General features: G+C 44.1%; 1 protein-coding gene across 26 annotated transcripts in view; it reads left to right on the top strand.

The window, feature by feature from the left end:
- The window catches only part of SORBS2 (sorbin and SH3 domain containing 2), a 687,606-nt gene that overhangs the window by 527,243 nt on the left and 141,399 nt on the right, over window positions 1–18,964 (top strand). For all 26 annotated transcript variants that reach the window (XM_078678069.1, XM_078678047.1, XM_078678046.1 and 23 more), the window contains 2 exons: window positions 7,429–7,478; window positions 18,228–18,415. In XM_078678069.1, the coding sequence (XP_078534195.1) occupies window positions 7,429–7,478; window positions 18,228–18,415 (238 nt within the window). The remainder of the gene's footprint in view (window positions 1–7,428; window positions 7,479–18,227; window positions 18,416–18,964) is intronic.

Genomic DNA, 18,964 nt, shown 5'->3' with positions numbered 1-18,964 from the left:
TCAGGCTCCACAGCTATCCAGCGTCAGAATTTCACGTGAATGTCCAGTCTACTCGTCTACACTCCCTCTCTTGCCGTCCATAATTCCTCTCGCTCATCGCCACACACTATGCACTCTACAAAGCCAACACTGGTGTCCATTTCTTTACAAAAAAGCTTAAATGAAATGTGTTGGAACTGGCCCTTCTTGCAGGGTCATCCTCAAACTTTTTGCTTCTTCCTCCCTTATTTTTCCTGACCCGTGGCTGTTGGCAATAGGACTCTGCGCACTTTACCACTGCTGATCAGTGCTAAAGTGCATATGCTCTCTGTTTAAATTGTTATTCTGATTGGATATACATGTTTGGCATATTTGTATCACCATGAAGTCCCTAGTAAAGTGCACTGGGTGTGCCAGGGCTGATGATGACAAATGCTACTAGTGGGCCTGCAGCACTGATTGTGCCACCCACAGGAGTAGCCCTAAAATGATGTCTTAGGCCTGACACTGCAGTGCCTGTGTGCAGTTTAGAACTGCCATGTCCTCCTGGTCAGTGTCCCCACTGACCAGGTCTAACCCTTCCCTATTTGTGCACATTAGTCACCCCTATGGAAGGCCCAAGGTACCCCCCTGGGCAGGGTGCAGTGTATGTAAAAGGTAGAGCATGTACTGGTGCAGGTAACATGTTCTGGTAGTGAATTACAGCCATTTTCGTTTTTCACTATTGTAAGGCTATCTTGCTCCATAGATTAACATGGGGGATGCTGGCTACAGTGGTTAACAGCATTTCTTCCCATAGGAACAAGATAGGACATAAGTATCTAGTATCCCTGAACTCAGAATTTAATAACACAACTTTTAGGAAAGGTTGTTTTTAAATCCTGGGTTTGAGAACAGCACTTTTAGAAAGTTGCTGTTCTCTTGTCTAACCCTTCTGTGTGCCTGGGCCTGTTTGTGTATTGACTGTCTGGTTTGTGAGTGACAGGGGCTGGGGAATTCCCCAGCAGGATGGATGAGTCAGCACTAGGCTGAATGACTACAGTTGCAACTGGAGTGGTGGGAGGAGTTAGCACCTGGGCTGAATAGGGCTGTGCTTGCCTTCCACAATGCTGGCTCCACCCCCCTGCTGGGCGGCTGAGGACCCTGCCCCTCACTCTGAAAGGAAAGATGCAGCCAGCAAAACAAAGTGCTCAGGATCCACCCAGAACTGGTTCAGACCGGGCTCAGGGCCCACATGCACCAAGAGAACAAAGACTTTAGGGGTATAAGTACAGGACCCCTGACAACAGAAAATTAGATCATCCTGGAAATCAAGAAGGAACCTCTGCCAAGGAGAAAGCTGAAACTGAAGAAGGAAGATTGTCCTGCTGTTGCTCTGCTGGACTGACCTGTTGCTTTGCTACCAAGGAGAGGGGAAGGACTTTGCTGCTGAGCTGTGTCCCCTGTCTTGAAGGAATCTCCAAGGGCCTGAGTAGAGCTGGCTCCCTGTTTTGAAGTCCCAGGAACAAAAGGACTTCACCCCCAGCTTCCCTGAACTCTGCTGAGAGTTCTGTCCTTCCTAGAGTGCTTGATCCAGTTGTGGGGCCTCTGGAAGTTGTACCTGAGCTGGGAAACTTGAAACTAAGCTTGAGTGACTTTTGAATCTGAAAAGTGTCGCATCGCTCGCTTGCGGAGCGCATCCCCGAAAGTGTGAGAAGTTTCCCGCCGCTACGGAGGTCGAGAGCGTCGCAGCGCCTGACGCCGCTGCCAGAGCCGTCGCATCCTTCGTTTGCGGGACGCACCAGACCGGTGCGGGAGAATTGAACATCGCTGCGAGTATCGTCGCAGAGCCTGTCGTCGCTGGGTGAGATCGCTGCACCGCTTGCTTGCGGGTCGCATCACGTCGCTGCGAGCATCGTCGCAGAATCAACGCATCGAGGAGCTGCGAGAGAGAGGATCCCCGCTGGACCGCGCATCATCACCCCGGAGATCGTCACAGCCCCTACGAGATCGTCGCATCGTGCCTTTGCGAGAACAGACTTCCTACGGAACCTACGCACCGGAATCCATACAAGTGGCCTTCCTCCCCATACAGACCGGATACGTCGCAACACGCCCGCTGCTGCAGCGGGGCTGTCGCATCGCCTCCCCAGGGTCTCAGGAGCAACGCATCGCTTGTTTTCCACCGCACCAGCTTCTGCTTTTGGAACTTTGTTGCAACTAAAAGGTACTGTGAGTAAACGTGACGCAACTGTGAACTTTTCACGCATCAGTAGAGAATTCTATCGCAACGTAGAGAATTCTAATGCAACCTTAAGAACTCTTTTTGAAACCATATTCTTGAACTGTGTATGTTGGATTTTTGTTGTTTTGGTCTTGTGTAGTTTAGAGTAAAATACCTTTATTTTTCTAAACTGTTGTGGAGTCAGTTTGTGGTGTTTTCACTGTGTTACTGTGAGTGTTGGTACAAATACTTTACACATTGCCTCTGGTTAGCCTAGACTGCTCGTACCAAGCTACCTAGAGGGTGAGCAGGGGTTATCTCAGAGGGTTATCTCCTTGCCCTGACTAGAAGCAAGGGTCCCTATTTGGACAGTGGTACCTACCTCTGCCAACTAGAGACCCCCAGATCTAACAAAATGCATAACAATCCCAAAGTATTCCAAAAGAGAAGCACATATCTTCACCTGATCTATCAATCCATAGACACAAATGCAATCTGCTTCTCAGGTGATTGGATAATAGCTGAATCTATTGTTTCTCAGCAATGCTGGCAACATTCCCTTGAATTCCTTCAACCTCCAGGGACTTTAAGCTCGTGGTTCCATGGGTGGTATTTTGGTCACTGGTATTTCCGATTATCAAGTCTCTTCGCTGCTGAATCTGTCTCCTTTCAACACTACACAGCTATTTACAAGGGAAAGGAATGTTGCACTCATGACACATTTCATCGCCAAGGTCCCCTTGGATTTCCATCTTGGTATAGAGGTCTTTCTCCCTGTCGCTTACGATTTGATTGAAGATCTGCAGAATGTAAATGTAAAAATAAATGGGAAGTTTTGAAACAAACAAGACTGGGACAGCAGTTTTTTTCCACTCTCTGACTATGGATGACGTATCCAGGCAAGCCTTTCAGGCTTTCATTACCTATTAAATGTTATCTTCAATCTAAAATTGCAGTGTGCCTCTGATTTCGAGCTGTGTGGTCTACGGCTCACGCACTAATTTGGAGACATTTCAAGTGAAATGCACTCAGGGCAGTGCAATCACATGAATACAGGCTCACAGTTGTCCCCTCCACGGACACAAATGTTCACGACAGGGCTCAAGATGGCCTGCGGGGTATTTTGAGCACACTTGGGTGCCAGCTTCATCGAGGAACTTAGTTTGAAAATACAAGCATTGTTCACCAATTGTGGCAACGTGGTTTGGTGGAGTAGCACAATATAAGGGAATTCTGAATCGGTTTCCGGTGTGTCTGTGTCTTAGTTCCTTCTATACTTTTGTTTTATTGGGTGGATAACGTTTTTATGGGGAAACAAATTCTTCTGTCTGGACACATTTATTTACATGAGTTATTCTGATAGAGTGAACCAAGCTGGGAAGCAAACGAGCGGTAAGATGCAATTCTAAGTACAATCGATGTCCTAAGTGGACGCCCATAAAGCTTGCGTCCTTTTGATTTAGGGGATTTCTGTTTGTGGTACTGTATTGCTTTGTGCACAGGGCATTTCTTGTTTGTTCACCTGCATTCATTTCATTTAGTCCACAGTACTCGTTTCTTTACCCTTTGTCATGTTGTTGCAATGCTGCTTGTCTGTGAATGAGCGCACATAACTTACAGATTCTCCGGCAGAAGTGTTTAGGATATTGTGCAGTAACGGTTGATGCGTTCCTATTTTTCTGTGCATTTGTGTGTGCCGATGCCAGTCGCTCATAAGTGAAATATCCGTTTTCACGAAGTTACACCAAGGTTCGTTTTGTTTTTGCATCACGACCAGCACCCCGTTTTATCATGCAGACAAGCTCACCGTCTCTGGTGAATCTCGGCACACCCACAGCCAGGACACCATCAGGCTGCAGACTTAGTATAACAAAGAAATAGCAAGACAGAAAGACTTTTCATTTTACGCACTCAGAATCTGGAACAACAGCCCCATATTCCAACAGGATTGCCTCAGTGCTGCTCCAATTTAGGAAAGAGCTGAAGACTCACCTCACCCATTTCTTACCATTGGTTGGCTTCATTGTCACTCTTATTTTCTTGCCTCCTGTGGGCAGCCTCACAGCTCTTCGTGGGTTTATTGCTCCCTTGGAGCATGCCCCAAGGACTGCTTCCTTGCTCAGCGTCCTCCCACTGCACACACTTTCAGAGCTACTTTTTTTTCTTTTACTTGCAGCACTCTGTAGCAGTGCATTTGTTTGCAGGCATCTCCTGCCTACTCCTGGCTTGTTCTGCATTGTTGCTTCCATCGCTTCCTATCACGTTGTTGCTTGCTTGTCGTTGTAGCTTGCCCCATCCTTCCCGCCCCCTGTACAATGTTGCTGATTGCCAGGACCCATCCACCCCTTCCACGTTGTTGCTTTCCCTGTAATTTTTGCTTGCCCTGTCTCTCCCGCCCCCTTCTGCATTGTTGCTTGCCCTGTCCCTTCCACCCCTCCAGCGTTCTTTCTTGCCCTTTTCCTCACAAATTTTTTCTGCCCTATCCCTTCTGCCCCCTCCTACTTTGTTGTTTGCCCCTTTGTTGTTGCTTGCTTTAGTCTCACCCCCTCCCTAGTTGTTGCTTGTTCGGTCTCCTCCAGCTCCCCCTCCTGTGGTGTTGCATGCCCCGTTCCCCCGCCCCTTTTGCATTTTTGCTTGCTCCTTCCCCTCGCCCTCTCCCACGTTGTTGCTTGCCACATCTCCCACCCAGGCTGTTACTTACCGGATCCCATCCCGCCAGACGAAAAGTGCTATGACATGGCCAGCACTGGCGGCGTCATATCACTTTATTTTTCCAACTTTCCGCTGTGCTGCTGTGCAACATGGCCCAAAGACATTGACAAATCCAATAGCGCTTGTTTAGACATCATCTATTGGCTTCGCTTGTCAAACACTCTGGGGGCAAACCTTTATCCTTCAATACTTTTTAGTAAATATGTTGCAATACAATGCAATACAAAAAAAAAAAAAGACAATTCTTAAACATGTTCTGTTCTGGGTTGCATTCTCTCATACTTATTAAAGCAAACATCCATTCACTAGGATTTAGGGATATTTTAGTATCGGCTTAGATCTGATTACTTTGAAAACAGTCTTGCTGCCAGGGCCGGACTGGCCATAGCGGGCAGCGGGCGTTTCCCCGGTAGGCCGCTAGGGTGGGGGCCGTTGCTGGGCCCCTGGGGGGCCGTTTTTGTTACCGGGGTTGGCGATATCAGCCCCCGGTAAAAAAATTGGCCAAAACCGGCCCTCGCAAACTTCTCAGCTGCACTCCCCCTTACCCCGGGAAGGGGGGGGAAGGGGGGGGGGCAGCTGAGCAGTTTGCCAGGGCCGGTTTCTGTTCCCAGTCCGGCCCTGCTTGCTGCTCAGGCTATCTGCAGCTCCCACCAATCACCGACAAGCTGAATCTGTCCCTCTTGCTCCTACTTATGGAGTGATTATGAATTGCACTGTACTGACAGGGTGGTAAATCTACAAACTAAAATAACATTAGCATGTGGTAACACCGCACCAGTACTTCGCAATTCAGGGGTGTAACACAAGCTCCTGCAGCCTCTGAGGTACAAGAGGGTTGGGCGGGGCACATCTTCAGGGGTCCCAAAGCCCTTTAAGGGGCCCCTATTCAGACCAAGGTAGATGAAAACCTGTGGAATGTGGGAGACTCGGGACACATTTAACACATACATTTACCATCTGCTGTGAGCAGATGGTAAATGTTTGATGCAGTGTTTGTGTGTGTGGGAGGGGGAGGGTAGGGGGGAAGAAGCTAAGTTGTGGCTGGGGGAGCATTGGACACACTCCTGCCAGAAAAAAACTGCAGCCAGAGCTTCATGTGAATTTTCTGGGTTGAATTACTGCCTGATAAAATTGGGTCTGGCGTTCCAACACTCAGGAAAACTGGGTACAGGAACACAGACCCACTAAGAACCAGGGGCAGCTGAATACTATATGGTAATTCCGCTCCGCCTGACTCCGTCCGACTCATAAGCCAGGCGGTCCAGGCCTTAGTGAGGAAATGATAGCTGACCTACAAACTGCACAAACATGTAGCAGTTATATATGACAAAGATAGAACGAATCCATTTAGCAGTAGATTTGCTGCAAAGTGTGAAGTAGAAATGGGAACAGATTTTTGATCGAGCATATTATGGCCCATATAATAAAAAGTTTTGTATATAGCAAAGGAAAACCAATTGAATTGACACTATTTTTGCATAAAGGTTTTTTGTGAGTAGTCATGACTTACTCCTGGCATAGATATGACTTGCCCTTGAATTTCTAGAGGTCGCACTTGGCAATGGGTAAACATGATTCCTAATCAGCAAGCACGAGGAATGGGGCAAACAAATGTAACTCCAATTTTAGAAATATTTGAAAGGAGTCAACGCTTAAGGAAAAGTCTGTGTTCTCTATTCTTCATTACACCAGCAAGGAAAGTGATGGGAAAAATGTTTTCCTTTTTACACATAGTTCACAATATTCCCCAGCACCAACACATGTTGCTTCATTGTCCCCTCACACTGAAAAATAAACAAGAATGCAACATGCACTGGATCCTAGTTTATCAAATAAACAGTAATTGTTGGCATATGCTTACGGGATAGCGTGCAGATAACCTCCCTTGCAGTGCCGCAATTTTGGAGCGCGACCCCTGAGCAGACCACCTCACGCGGTCTTAACGCAGCAGGCCGCTTTGAAGCACTTAACGCCATTGGTTTAGAGGGGCTCGTGGCTGGTTGACACGGTGATGATGACAAGTTAAAAATATTCCAGTCCCGCTGCATTCCGTCTGTCGCAGATGTCAGGGGGCGCGCGGCGGCGGCGCGGTTAACGCTTGAGAGGGACACGACCTTGAACATGAGCAGAGCGACCCTAGTAAGGGGGGCGATGAGTTCAGCTGCGCCTACAAAGAGTGCCCGGCTTTAATTGATGTTGAAACATTGGTAAGTATGGGGGCGTGTCAGCAGCTGCTCGTGACAGCCGCGCAACCTTTCAAAGTAGCCCTTCTGTATATTCTTTGGAATGTATGTAAAGTTGAAATTGTGAAAAATGTAAACTGCTGTTTACAGCAGATATGAATTAAAGGGTGTCGCCGTTAATGCCCCCTCTGCAAAGTCTGTACCCGGCAGGGTCGTGTCTGTAATGAGCACAAAGCAGACTATGTGTATTGATTATTGCTCTGCGGTGACTGGCGGCAGCAGAGGAAATGCCAACCTTTAGCCGCCATTACTGAGAGCTAACCAGTCCATGTGTGTGTTTGGGTTCCACAGACTTCCATGTACTACTCGCCAGCCGAGAGGGGCCAGGACCGACCTTCCAGGTAAGTGACCACTTATATTCTGCTTGCACAATTGAGACACGCGTTTTAATTGCTGTCACATCACACGCGCTCACTGCACGCTAAAGACGAGGAAGGTTGTTTCTGAAAGAGGCACGCCTAAATGACCCTGTCCAAAATAAGGGGCACGAAAGGCAGGGCGCATTAAAAGGTTTCTAAGGAAAGCTGATGAGGTAAATTAATGAAGGGAGTAATACATGAAAGAGCAAGCGAGGGAATTCATCAATTTGTCATTTATCATTAAAAGACACCCAATTAAGCATTCTGGGTATTTAAAACGCACAAAGGCGAAACTCTTTGGCAGGGCTTGCATTGTGAGCCATGACCAAAACATTTTGAAAAAGTCTGTTAATAAAAACGATTGCCTTCTGTACACAATACGTCTAACAGGTAAAAAAAAGTTGGAATGTGTGAATATTCAGTGTACATTTGAGGTGTAATATAGTTCCTGATGCATCGCAGTTCAGGTGTTTCATGGGAGGCACAATGATACACCAAACAGCCAATGGCATGATGTGAGAGAGTTATAAACCCCTGGAGAATCCATAACCCACTATGAGCCTTTTACAGAAGTGGTAAAAATAGCTCTTAGACGTCCGTGTCGTCAAACAGACCGAAAAAGCGCTGCTTGTGTTGAAGACATTATAGGGATTAGTGTATCCCGAAACCTTCATTTGATCTGCTGTAAGTACTTGCTCAGTATGCAACTGATGAATATGTTCTAAAACCTAGTTAATCTAGACTCTGTCGTGACACTCCACAATGGATGGTTTTAGTTTATTGTACACTTTATTTTATATGTTCCTCTGAAACCATTTCTTTTTTTTAAATTGAAATGTTTTTTGAATGTATAGATCCTGGAGTGAAGGGCAAGAGACATTTGACAAAACATGACCACAGTGTAACATAAGTCCACTAGCCTAACACAATTAATCCATGTTAACTGGAGCTCTAACCATTTAAGTCTTTCTGGAATGTGGGACATTTTAAGATTAAACACAGATATTAGCAATTTACAGAGAGAAAAATACTGCTTAATGCAAACTATCATTAAGGAGAGAACACTGCATTTGGCCATTCAAGCAAGGACTGCAAACGTCTACACAGTTGATTTTTTTGTTTAATATTCTGTATGATGCATATTTGTTGATAGTTGTGTTTGTTGCAGAGAGACTGTTTGGTCTTATAATAATTAAGAAGCTGATTTCAGGTGGCTTGGTATACAGAGGACGCTGACTGATTGGGACCAAAATTACCATTTCTGCCTGTTACTCCTTCCGCTGTATCAGGCAGTAATGATTTTTCAGGCCAGGAATGGGGGGAAAATCAGTTAGCAAAGTTACTGGTCCTTTTCCTTAAAGTTTTGCCAGAATTACTCGCCTTTTTTAGAATTCGTGAGTGGAAACAAAGGAGTACTCATTGGATTGACGTCCACACTTGGTACACTCATAATTGGGTTGGGTATCTCCTGTGGAGATACCACTTGCCACTCCTTGTAGTAGGCCCCTAAATACAGCTCACAATACAAGGTTTATTTGAAAATTGGGTGTAGTTTTACATAGAAGGTTTACAGCTATTTTATTAACGATATATGTGCGCTCTACTCATGTGTTGACACCCCAGTGTTTTCAAAAGGCATTGTGATACACATCCCATGTTTAGTGCTCCTCTGCCTTGGAGGGAATTCATACCTATAAAGTCATATACATACGTTCCTCAACAGTTAAGTCAATGAAACCAGTTTCCACCTTTGTGACACAGGCATTCATCTGGGTGCCAAATTCAACACAGACCTCCAACAGATCTTAGGTTATCAATAAATCATACACATTAATACTTTCTCTTTCTAAAACAAATTGTTAAATACAGATATGGTGGAGTGATTCCTCTACTATAATAACTATGTTTGTTGTAGTGTATGTTGCTCTAACAACTCTGTAGAGGCTGATGGAGAAAAGTTCTGCCTGGCATCCAGACCAGTGACCCAAAAAATGTGCAGTGAACAATAAAGAAATTTGTGACCTGTCAACTGATAAATCTGGAGACCTAAAAAGTGATGAGAGGTTCTAAAAGTGAGATCTCCTGAATTCCTAGCACGCCAAATTCAGTGATCAAAAGACATGATGTGGTGGTGGTTGTAGGAAAATAGGAACTGCTCTGTGAAATAGAGGCCAAAGGAAGCAGTCCAAAAAATGTGACGTCGTTGTGGTGGTAGGGTTAGCGGATGGTGGTGCGTAGAGTTCAGTCACTTAAGTATGCATGTGAAAGTCAAAAGAGAGAAATGCAATGATGTACATTGGGGTAATAGAGAAACGGCACATGTGGAAAGAGTTACGTGTGGTAAACCAGCATTCCCACCCAAGGACTAGCCCCGCTTATGGTGCAGAGGTGCATGGTTTTGTTGATAAACTCTTACCACTCCTGATGGTTATTTCTGTGCCCAATAAAAACTGAATATCTGTAACCAATAGCCTAAGAGTCCACTCCCTGTCCTCCCCCTTTACCACTCTTCTGACCTTAATTAACAGTTAGGAAGGTTAGGGCTATTCTTCTAGTGCCCCCAATTAGTCATCTCATGTATCCAGCTCACCAACCCAAAAGAGGGGTTGGTTGGGGACTTGAGAGTGTGACCTTTTGCTACAGAGCGGCATTATGCAGCGGCACTTGAAGGGGTAGCTTCATCCTGCAACAGGCATTACAGGTCTCGACGAGCCCTGCTCAACTGAACCGCAAGTGAACTGGACAAGGAGGTGAATTTTCCAGAGCACCAGTGGGACCTCGAATTAGGGACTGTATTTGTTTTGCTTTGAACATAAGATCCTTTAGATTCCCAGACCTTGGGTACTTATGCTCGGGCTTGCAGATCCTTGTCACCACAGAAATTAACTTTTATTTCAATGATGAGGTGCAGCACAAAAAAGAGTGGCCAAACTGAACAGCTCTAATTCTGTATCCCACTCTAAGAACTTTTATTTATCATTTAGCCATAGTGTTTAAAGGTCATCCTTTTCCTTACGGTGACCTTCCCTCTATTAGTAACTAGCTTACCCGTCGCGCATTGCTGCGATCTCAAAAGAAAGGAAATTCCAATAAACTTGTTATGTTAACATTCAATTTACATTGTGTCATTGTTATTGAAACGTATTCATTTTAATATGGAAAACATTTCAAAGTGTCGTTTTAATTCTATTTATTTATTCGAGTGCTTGTGGATACACAATATTTTTTGTTTTTCCGTCTGGCGCGTACACAAATAAATCAGAAGGTTTTCCGACACATGAGCTGGCCACATACAGTTGTCCATGTGAGAAGCATGGATTATCCAAATCTAGTCCACACACTTGCAGTGATTGTCCTTGTGCTTTGTTGATGGTCATTGCAAAAGCGTGTCGCACCGTAAACTGTAAACGTTTGAATTCAAATGGCATATCTTTTGGGGTCATTGGAATACGTGGCAACAGTACATCTTCCCCCTTGAATTTCCCATTCAAAATTGTAGCTTCGATGACATTGTTCATCATCTTTTTCACCGAAAGTCTTGTACCGTTGCAAAGTCGTGGTTGCAAATTCAGTATTCAAAAGATTGAGGGCCCTGGGGGGGCCGATCTTTAAAAAAATGTTATGCAAGAAACCTTTGTGGGAGTGTACTCAACAACTTCCCAAAGTTTCATGGCGATCGGATGAATGGTGTAGTAATGCATAAAGGACCAACAGACAGACAGACAGACAGACATACATTCGTTTTTATATATTTAGATTCACAATCATATCACCACCTTTATGCAAGATATCATTAATCAAATTAGTGAATGAGTCAGTTAGTTATATTTTTAGTATTCACATTGTGAACTAAATAGCCTCTGCATGGTTAGCTGAATGTAATAATGCATTCACATTTTTATAAACCACAACCCAACCAGACACGAGGGTGTTAGTGGACTATACATTAGCCTAACATGAAAGCACATGGCAACCACATACAAAGAGCTTGATATGTTTGATGAATGTATGATGTAGTTACGAAAGTTGCCAAATCAAAGGCACTGGAAAATAAACTTCACCACAAATTCAAAAGGCTTGCCAAACAAATGATTATAAAGTATATAGTCTCTCATCAACCTTGCCAAGATCTTCTCACAGCAGGTTTCGGACTCATCCAGCAGAATAGATGCTCTGGGCACAAAGGGAGGATGAATATGATCTCTATGGACACAATTGATTGCATGTAGTTAACATTACACACCATTTAAGTACCTACTTGTGAAATGCATCATTGGGTCAACCTCTTAATTTAATCTCACGGCATTCTACCACCCTCTGAAAAAGATGCTTGCTGAATTTCTAAGGGACCTTCTTCATCTGGATAAACACATGATGACTTCCTCCTTTGGGGTGATGTGTGCATCAGAGTAGACAATGGCAACACCCAAGGAGAATAGTCACCTCCTACACAAATGAACTTTGACTCTTAAAACATGAAGGGCGTGTCCTAGAAAATAGTGGAGACAATCACCCCTTCTCACTGACCGCACTTCCTGTCTTAGATACCAAAAAGGTGTGTATGCATACTCTTCTTTAAATAAAGAAAACCCAAATCCAAGCCTTCTTTTTCGAACGTGGCACCATTGTGAATGACCTCTTCAAGGCCTGCTAGGAAATGGGAATGATTCCTTCTCCGTCAGTCAGTGGACCATTCACAGGAGTTATCAAATGACCTCATGGCGTACTTCTCAACAAAATACCCAGTCCTTATTCCTCCTGAAAACGTATCTCCTTTACTGCCCCACAGATTGCACTTATTTTAAGAATTATTTTATGTACCTCTGCATTCAGGAAATTCATCAGCGTCCAAAGGGACGAAATATCGAGAATCATTAGTGTGTTATAAGGCACAGCTGCTCCAAGCGAAGCCTGCATTGCCAATAGCATCAACCTTAATCAACTTTCTCTTGCACCTGTCATCACAAAATTCTTCAGGGCATTCTTTCCGCATGAATACATCCCACCACCAACATGCATTGACAGATTCCTGTTGAAGAAGCCGAGTGCTGATGCAGAGTTTCTTTCCTATTGCCAGCCAATACTTGACCTCACATGGTTTCTTGGTGTGTGGTTAATAGTTCTGTGCTCGCCTAGAACAGAACATAATCTTCTTTATTGACTAATAGGATAAAGTAGGACACCCAGCATGTGCCTCTGTGAAAGCCTTTTTACTGCCTTGGCTTAGGAGCAGAGATGTAATATTATATTTGTATGAGTGCCTTTTGATCCAGTTGGCCACAAATATACCTTTAATACCCTGTACCTTAAGAAGGCATTAATGGCTGAGCCCTCAAATGAATCGGCTCTTTATTGTCAATAGGTACAACTGGACTTAATCTTGCCCCACAGGAGCCAGCACTATCTGGTAACATCTTACATATGTACATGGTAACCCTCACAGACCTTTTGGACACAGTCAACATGGAGTGCTAAATGTCTGCGAATGCCATTCAAATATACATCCAAGTTCCTAACTAAGCTGGTGGCTAGCGATAAGTCATGGATTGCCTGGTAAAGCAAGCCAATCTGGTTACAATGAATTGGATCTAACTTAATGTTTCTGTGGCTGAGACAGTATTCTAGGGCATGGTAACCACTTTATGTGTCCACTTAATTAACCTACATCCATTGGCTCACCACCACTGCCCTTTCTGCACCCTGGATCTTTTTCTTGATGTCAATTTGTCAACAATTCTACAAGTGAACAGTGTGACATAAGATGTGTTTTAATATCCATATGTCCTTCAAGAAATTATGTCCCTATTGTTTCTACCATAAAGAAGCATATTGTTCTAGTCAAGGTGATCTCTAGAATTGAGTATTGCAATACGTTATATGTGGACTATTACTTTGAAGACTACGGTTAAGACTGAAGAGTGCAACTTTATGTAGATCATCTAACACTTGACCCAAATAAACACTGACCTACTCTTCCCGCGCTGATGTCTCTCCACTGGTTCTTGATCAAACAAAGGGCTGAGTTAGAAATGTTATTATGTCTACAATGACCAACAACATCTGTTTTCCTCCTGTCAGTTAATAATCCTATTACTTGATACCCCTGTAGGCTCCCCCTTCCAGTCTGCTTAGCCACTCATCCAAACAATTGAATGAAAATGGAAAAACATGTAATATCTATTAGTTCAAGTCAATATTTTATAAATTAGAAATGTTATGTTATGTTATGTTATTTCCACTTGTAACGCGCACGGATACTCATGAGTGTCCCGGCGCGGAGCTTGAAGGAAACAAGAAGAAATTAACAAACAAAGAGATGTGTCTTGAGTTTCTTTTTAAAAATGGCAGGGTTCTGAATCGACCGTAGGAAGAGGGGGAGGGCATTCCAGGCTAGGCTGGCCTTCACGGCGAGGGAGCTGCCTCCCATCCTCTGAAGTCTGAAGCGAGGATCCCGGGCAAAACATTGAGTGGCGGAGCGAAGGGCACGAGCCAGGAGGTAAAAGGAGAAATGCTTCTGTAGATAGAGGGGGCCAAGGCCATGAAGGGCACGATGGGCCAGAATTAAGGATTTAAATCTGACTCTATCTGCAACAGGAAACCAATGAAGAGAACGGAGTTGAAAGGTCACACTAGTCCTGGCAGAGAGGCCCAATAACAATATGGCGGCGGCCGTATTCTGGACTACCTGAAGTTTTTTAAGCAGGTAGCCAGGAGACCCGACAAAGAGAGCATTGGCATAATCCAAACGGGAAAGGTTCAGGGCACAGGTGACAGTTTCTCTAGCCGCTTGGGGAAGAAGCGGGAAGAAGGTGCGCAGAGTCTTGAGGAGGCCAATGCAACAGCCTGCCAGTTTCTTAATGTGGGAGGAAAAGGAGAGACTCTCGTCAAACCAGACTCCCATGTTTTTAGCAGGCTGTCCTGTCGCCGAGGGGAGCGGGGAGTCAGGGGGCCACAGCTGTTCACGGAAGTCAGTGGGAAAGCTGCCGAACAGTAAGATTTCAGATTTTTGTTCATTACATATAAGCTGAGCATCAGCTAGCCATTTAAAGATGGAAACTAGGCACTGTTGGGCTGCAACAACTGAGCTGGCAGTCTTGTCCCGGGTGAACAGCAGCTGCGTGTTGTTAGCATAGGCCATCACCGTAGCCCCAAGCTCCTCTGCCAGATGTAAAAGTGGCGCAACATAAATGTTAAAGAGGAGCGGGCTAAGGGAAGAGCCCTGAGGCACTCCCGTGGTGACCAGCTGAGGCGAAGAGGAGAAAGGGTGGAGCCAAATCTGCCCGACTCGCTCTTCCAAGAAGGACCTGAGCCAGTCCCAAACTGCTCTACATACCTCAATCTCAGCCAGATGGGCCAGAAGAAGGGCATGAGGGACCATATCGAACGCAGCAGAGAGGTCAAGCAAAATTAATGCTGCCCTCCCGCCTGCATCCCGACACTCTCGAATGGCCTCAACCACCTCCACCAGGACAGTCTCAGTGCTGTGAGAGGTGCAAAACCCCGATTGAGCAGGATGCAAAAGGCCCTCTGTCTCCACATACTCTGTGAGTTGGCTGTTAACAACCTTCTCACAGACCTTAGCAATGGCCGGGAGAAGGGAGATGGGGCGGTAATTCCCAGGGGTGAGAGGATCCAGGGAGGCTTTCTTCAGAAGCGGCAGTATCTTCGCCTGCTTCCACCTCAGAGGAACCGCAGCAGTCTAGAGGGACAGGTTGACAATGCAGTTCACCTCAAAAGACAGGCTCTCAGCCACTGATGCCAGAATCCTGGCTGGGCAGGAGTCGGAAGGAGAGCCCGACTTGAGCCCCCTGACGATTTTAAGGGATTCCAGGGGAGTAACTGCTCTAAAAGCTGAAAGAGAGCAGACAGGGGCAGCAGGTAGAGTAACCAAAGAACCCATGCTACCGCCATTGCCCACGGAGAAGGAAGCTTGAATAGCCTGAATTTTCTCTCTGAAGCAGCGGGAAAGCGTATTACACCCTGCGAGAGAGGAGGGAATGACACTCGCCTGGGCCCGCGGAGATGTAAAATTCTGCACTATGGAGAAGATTTCTTTAGCATTGTTCCTAGCTGAATCAATGCGGGCAGCAAAAAATTGCCCTTTGGCTACGGCGATAGCCTCATAGTAGATTTTTTGCATAACTCTCAAATTTCTCTTGGCTATAGGGCAGTAGCCACTCTGACGCCAGGCACGCTCCAAAACCTTGCAGTCATGCTTGGCGCTCTTGGGAGTCTGAAAAGATTATAAAACCGATTAATATCTTCTTTCTACACTATATTATTGCCAATGATTGCTTGAGATAGCTCAGGAACCCAGTTTCCTTCACTGAAAATCATTCTAACCAAATAAATATCCATTGGATGCAAACGTGACCTTCTCAGATGTGTTTTACCTTATCCATATTCTCCATTAGTAAAACCCACTTTTTTGTCTAATATCTACCAGTTAAGTTACTTGTAAAGTCTTGTCTCTTTGGAAGTGCTGTCTTTCAGCGCTAACCATCCTCTTGAAAGGTTATTAATGCACGATCCAAGTATTTCTTTAAGATCGTCCTGTTCGGAATTCAGTGGGGCTTAATCCCCAAAATATTATTAATCAGCTGCAATAGTTTTCTAATAGAGACAAAGTCCATTCCTTGTACACCCCTGCTAGGTTTTGGTCAAGGTAGGCACCAAGTTGGTTTTCATCTAAGTTGACTAGAGAATACAGTGTGTTTGTAAAATTCAATGTTTGTTCGAGAGTGCAGTCCTTTGCAGGGTCTTGGCTGTGTCACTAATATCCTTGTGAAGAAGTCATGAATGATCTTTTTAGTGCCCCATTTCCTGGGACAGATCTGCCTGTTGCTGCAGTATTTTATAATGCAAACCAATATTTTAGTTATACCTTATGGTTGAGATACAGCACAGACAGGAAGCACATGTAGAGACTTGAAGAGATAAATAAACTGACCCTACAAAAAAGTTATTGTCTTTTCTTTACCTTAAGTATTATTTGAGGCACATTTCCTTCTGTAAAACTAAATATTTTCTGGAAAAAACAGATATTTCCTATTTTTATAAATCAGAAACCATCTGTCAGTACACGTCTGATAATAGGCTGATCGAAAGCTAACATCTGAGTAGGCCTCAGCCTCTGTGGGCACGTCCTACATAGCACTAGTAAGGGCCCAACTCATTCAAGCGCTATAGCACTACAGAATACTGTAAAATTATTAAAGATAGTATTGTTTATCTCAGTTATGAACAGAATGGTTTTAAGATGCGCGATCTTAATGAAGGCGCTCGTTGAATCCATAAAATCCAATATAAACCATACTGAATAGAATATCGACAGGAATATGAAGAAACTCCAACACTAAGCACCTTTAACCAAACAAGCATTTGCAATGCAATAGGTCTCACATTTGTGAGAGTTTAAGCTATTGGCATTGTAAATGACAATGCCTTTTATGTATCTAATACAATGCGATGACCAGGTAATCGACAGGCGCTCAACAAGATTAAGGCAACAATAAGTTATCCTTTGTAAAAAGTTTCTGCTACAAAGCAAAGGAAAGGAAGGTCACCTTTCTTCCTTACAAACACCAGGGAAATTCCTCCGGTTAAAACATTTACAAAATTCTCCGCTGAGCAGACTATAATCAATGTTTCAAGTCCAAAGTAATCCTAGCAAATGCACAAATCATTGATGAATGTATAAGTGTCCGACTTTTTATCCAAAGAGAAGTTTTCTTCTTATTAACAACACCAAGGTCTGTTGTCATAGCATCATTTTCATTTATTTCAGTCTGGTTTCCATCAATCAAAGATACAGCCAACACGTGTTTCGTCGGGCATTAATGTCATGCCTTTCGACTTCTTCAGGGCAAAGCAAAAATCCTATTCTTACTGCAAATCAGACCTTCAATAGTATAGCCGTGAGTCACACCCTCAAATTAGAGGGATTATCTTCAAAGTTGGAAAGTCAACATCTATGTCACAATCTGTACAATTAATCGCAATATCTTCAATCTCGTCGGAAATGTACTATATATATTTTTTTTTTTGTTCAGTACTTGGGCTGATTACTTGCAAAGCTCTTAAAATTCTCAATCTCAACACGGGTACGTGGCGAGTTGATCTCCAAGGTACAGCGTGTACGCCGACAGGTAAACACAATCAGCCTTTTATGTATCTGTTTTGTTAATGAACGCATAAATAAAAGGCATTTTCATTTACAATGCCAATAGCTCTAACTTTTGTAAATGCGAGACCTCGACCAAGAAGTTCAGTGACCCACCCACTAGCCTGGTTTAGCGTCTCTCAATTATTTTCAGTGCTACAGCCATAATGTAAGAGGACTCTAATTGGCTGGTGCTCCTCTCGAACAACCGAAAATGATGTTTCGGAGCACTTACAAATAAGAAGCAAGGAAACAAAAAAGGGCGCACAAATTAACCAATTGCAGGAAGCATGCTAGAATGACAGATTACACTCCTTTAGAGAAATCACTGTAGGTCTTGCAGACCGCGCGTGCTCTGATGCTCGACCTAAAAAGCAACATAATTCTGCTGAGAATATTTCCCAATTTAGTTTCAAAGTTAATTATGCAGGCATATATTTATATATACATTCATGTATTGTGGTGCTATTGGTTATCATTTCAAAGTAAGAACCTTTTATAAATGTCAGAAGGGCACTGGAGGAAATGACCACAACTTACTGTACCAATTGTATTGGTTCCTGCCTTAGTTCTGCAAGCTCAGCCAGTGACTACAGAAAAAGAAGGAAGTCAGAGCCAGCGGTCGCTCCTCAGAGAGTGCACCACGATCAAAATGCAAATAGAGCCAGCTTGGGCCGCACAGACATGCAAGGGTCGCATACCGCACCAAGAAACCCTGTAATTAATTCATCCCCCTCATCGCCATCTCGAACAAAAGGTAAGAACATTGAAAAGTTGGTTTTGATTGGCGGTAGTTGTTAAAAGGATATGATGCAGATTTGTGTTGTCAATTTTGGGTCTTTTTTGGGGAATTGCAATTTTGAAAAATGCCTCCTATCAATAAATGTAAACTATATATCAGTAAAAGATACGGTAACCTTGTTGCAATGTTATGTACGCTTCAAAGGGAGCCCTATTGCACTAGAAGGTCTATATTGAGAATAAGCCACTACTTTCTCCCATCCCCTTGCACAACTATGTTAGAATTGAATGTTCAGAAAATGCCAAACTTGGAAGTTATGATTGATATCATAAAGCATTCAATGTATAGGTATGCTAGAATACATTTGCCCTTCATTACAATCGTATGATGTTTTCCGACCTCTAGGCAAATCCGTTTGCTCAGCGCTTGGAGTTAGAAGTTTTGCAAATGTTCTTGCACCTGGTAAATACTGGGTGTAATACATTTTGCATACCCTCTTAAATTTCGTCAAGGTGGTACCTGTCAGAATTTAACAGTGGAATAATACCCATTATTTACATGAAC

Source organism: Lissotriton helveticus, chromosome 2_2 (genome assembly GCF_964261635.1).
Source record: "Lissotriton helveticus chromosome 2_2, aLisHel1.1, whole genome shotgun sequence".
NCBI classification, from domain to species: Eukaryota; Metazoa; Chordata; class Amphibia; order Caudata; family Salamandridae; genus Lissotriton; species Lissotriton helveticus.
The sequence above is the reverse complement of the archived record's forward strand: the minus strand, read 5'-3'. Positions and strand labels throughout refer to the sequence as shown.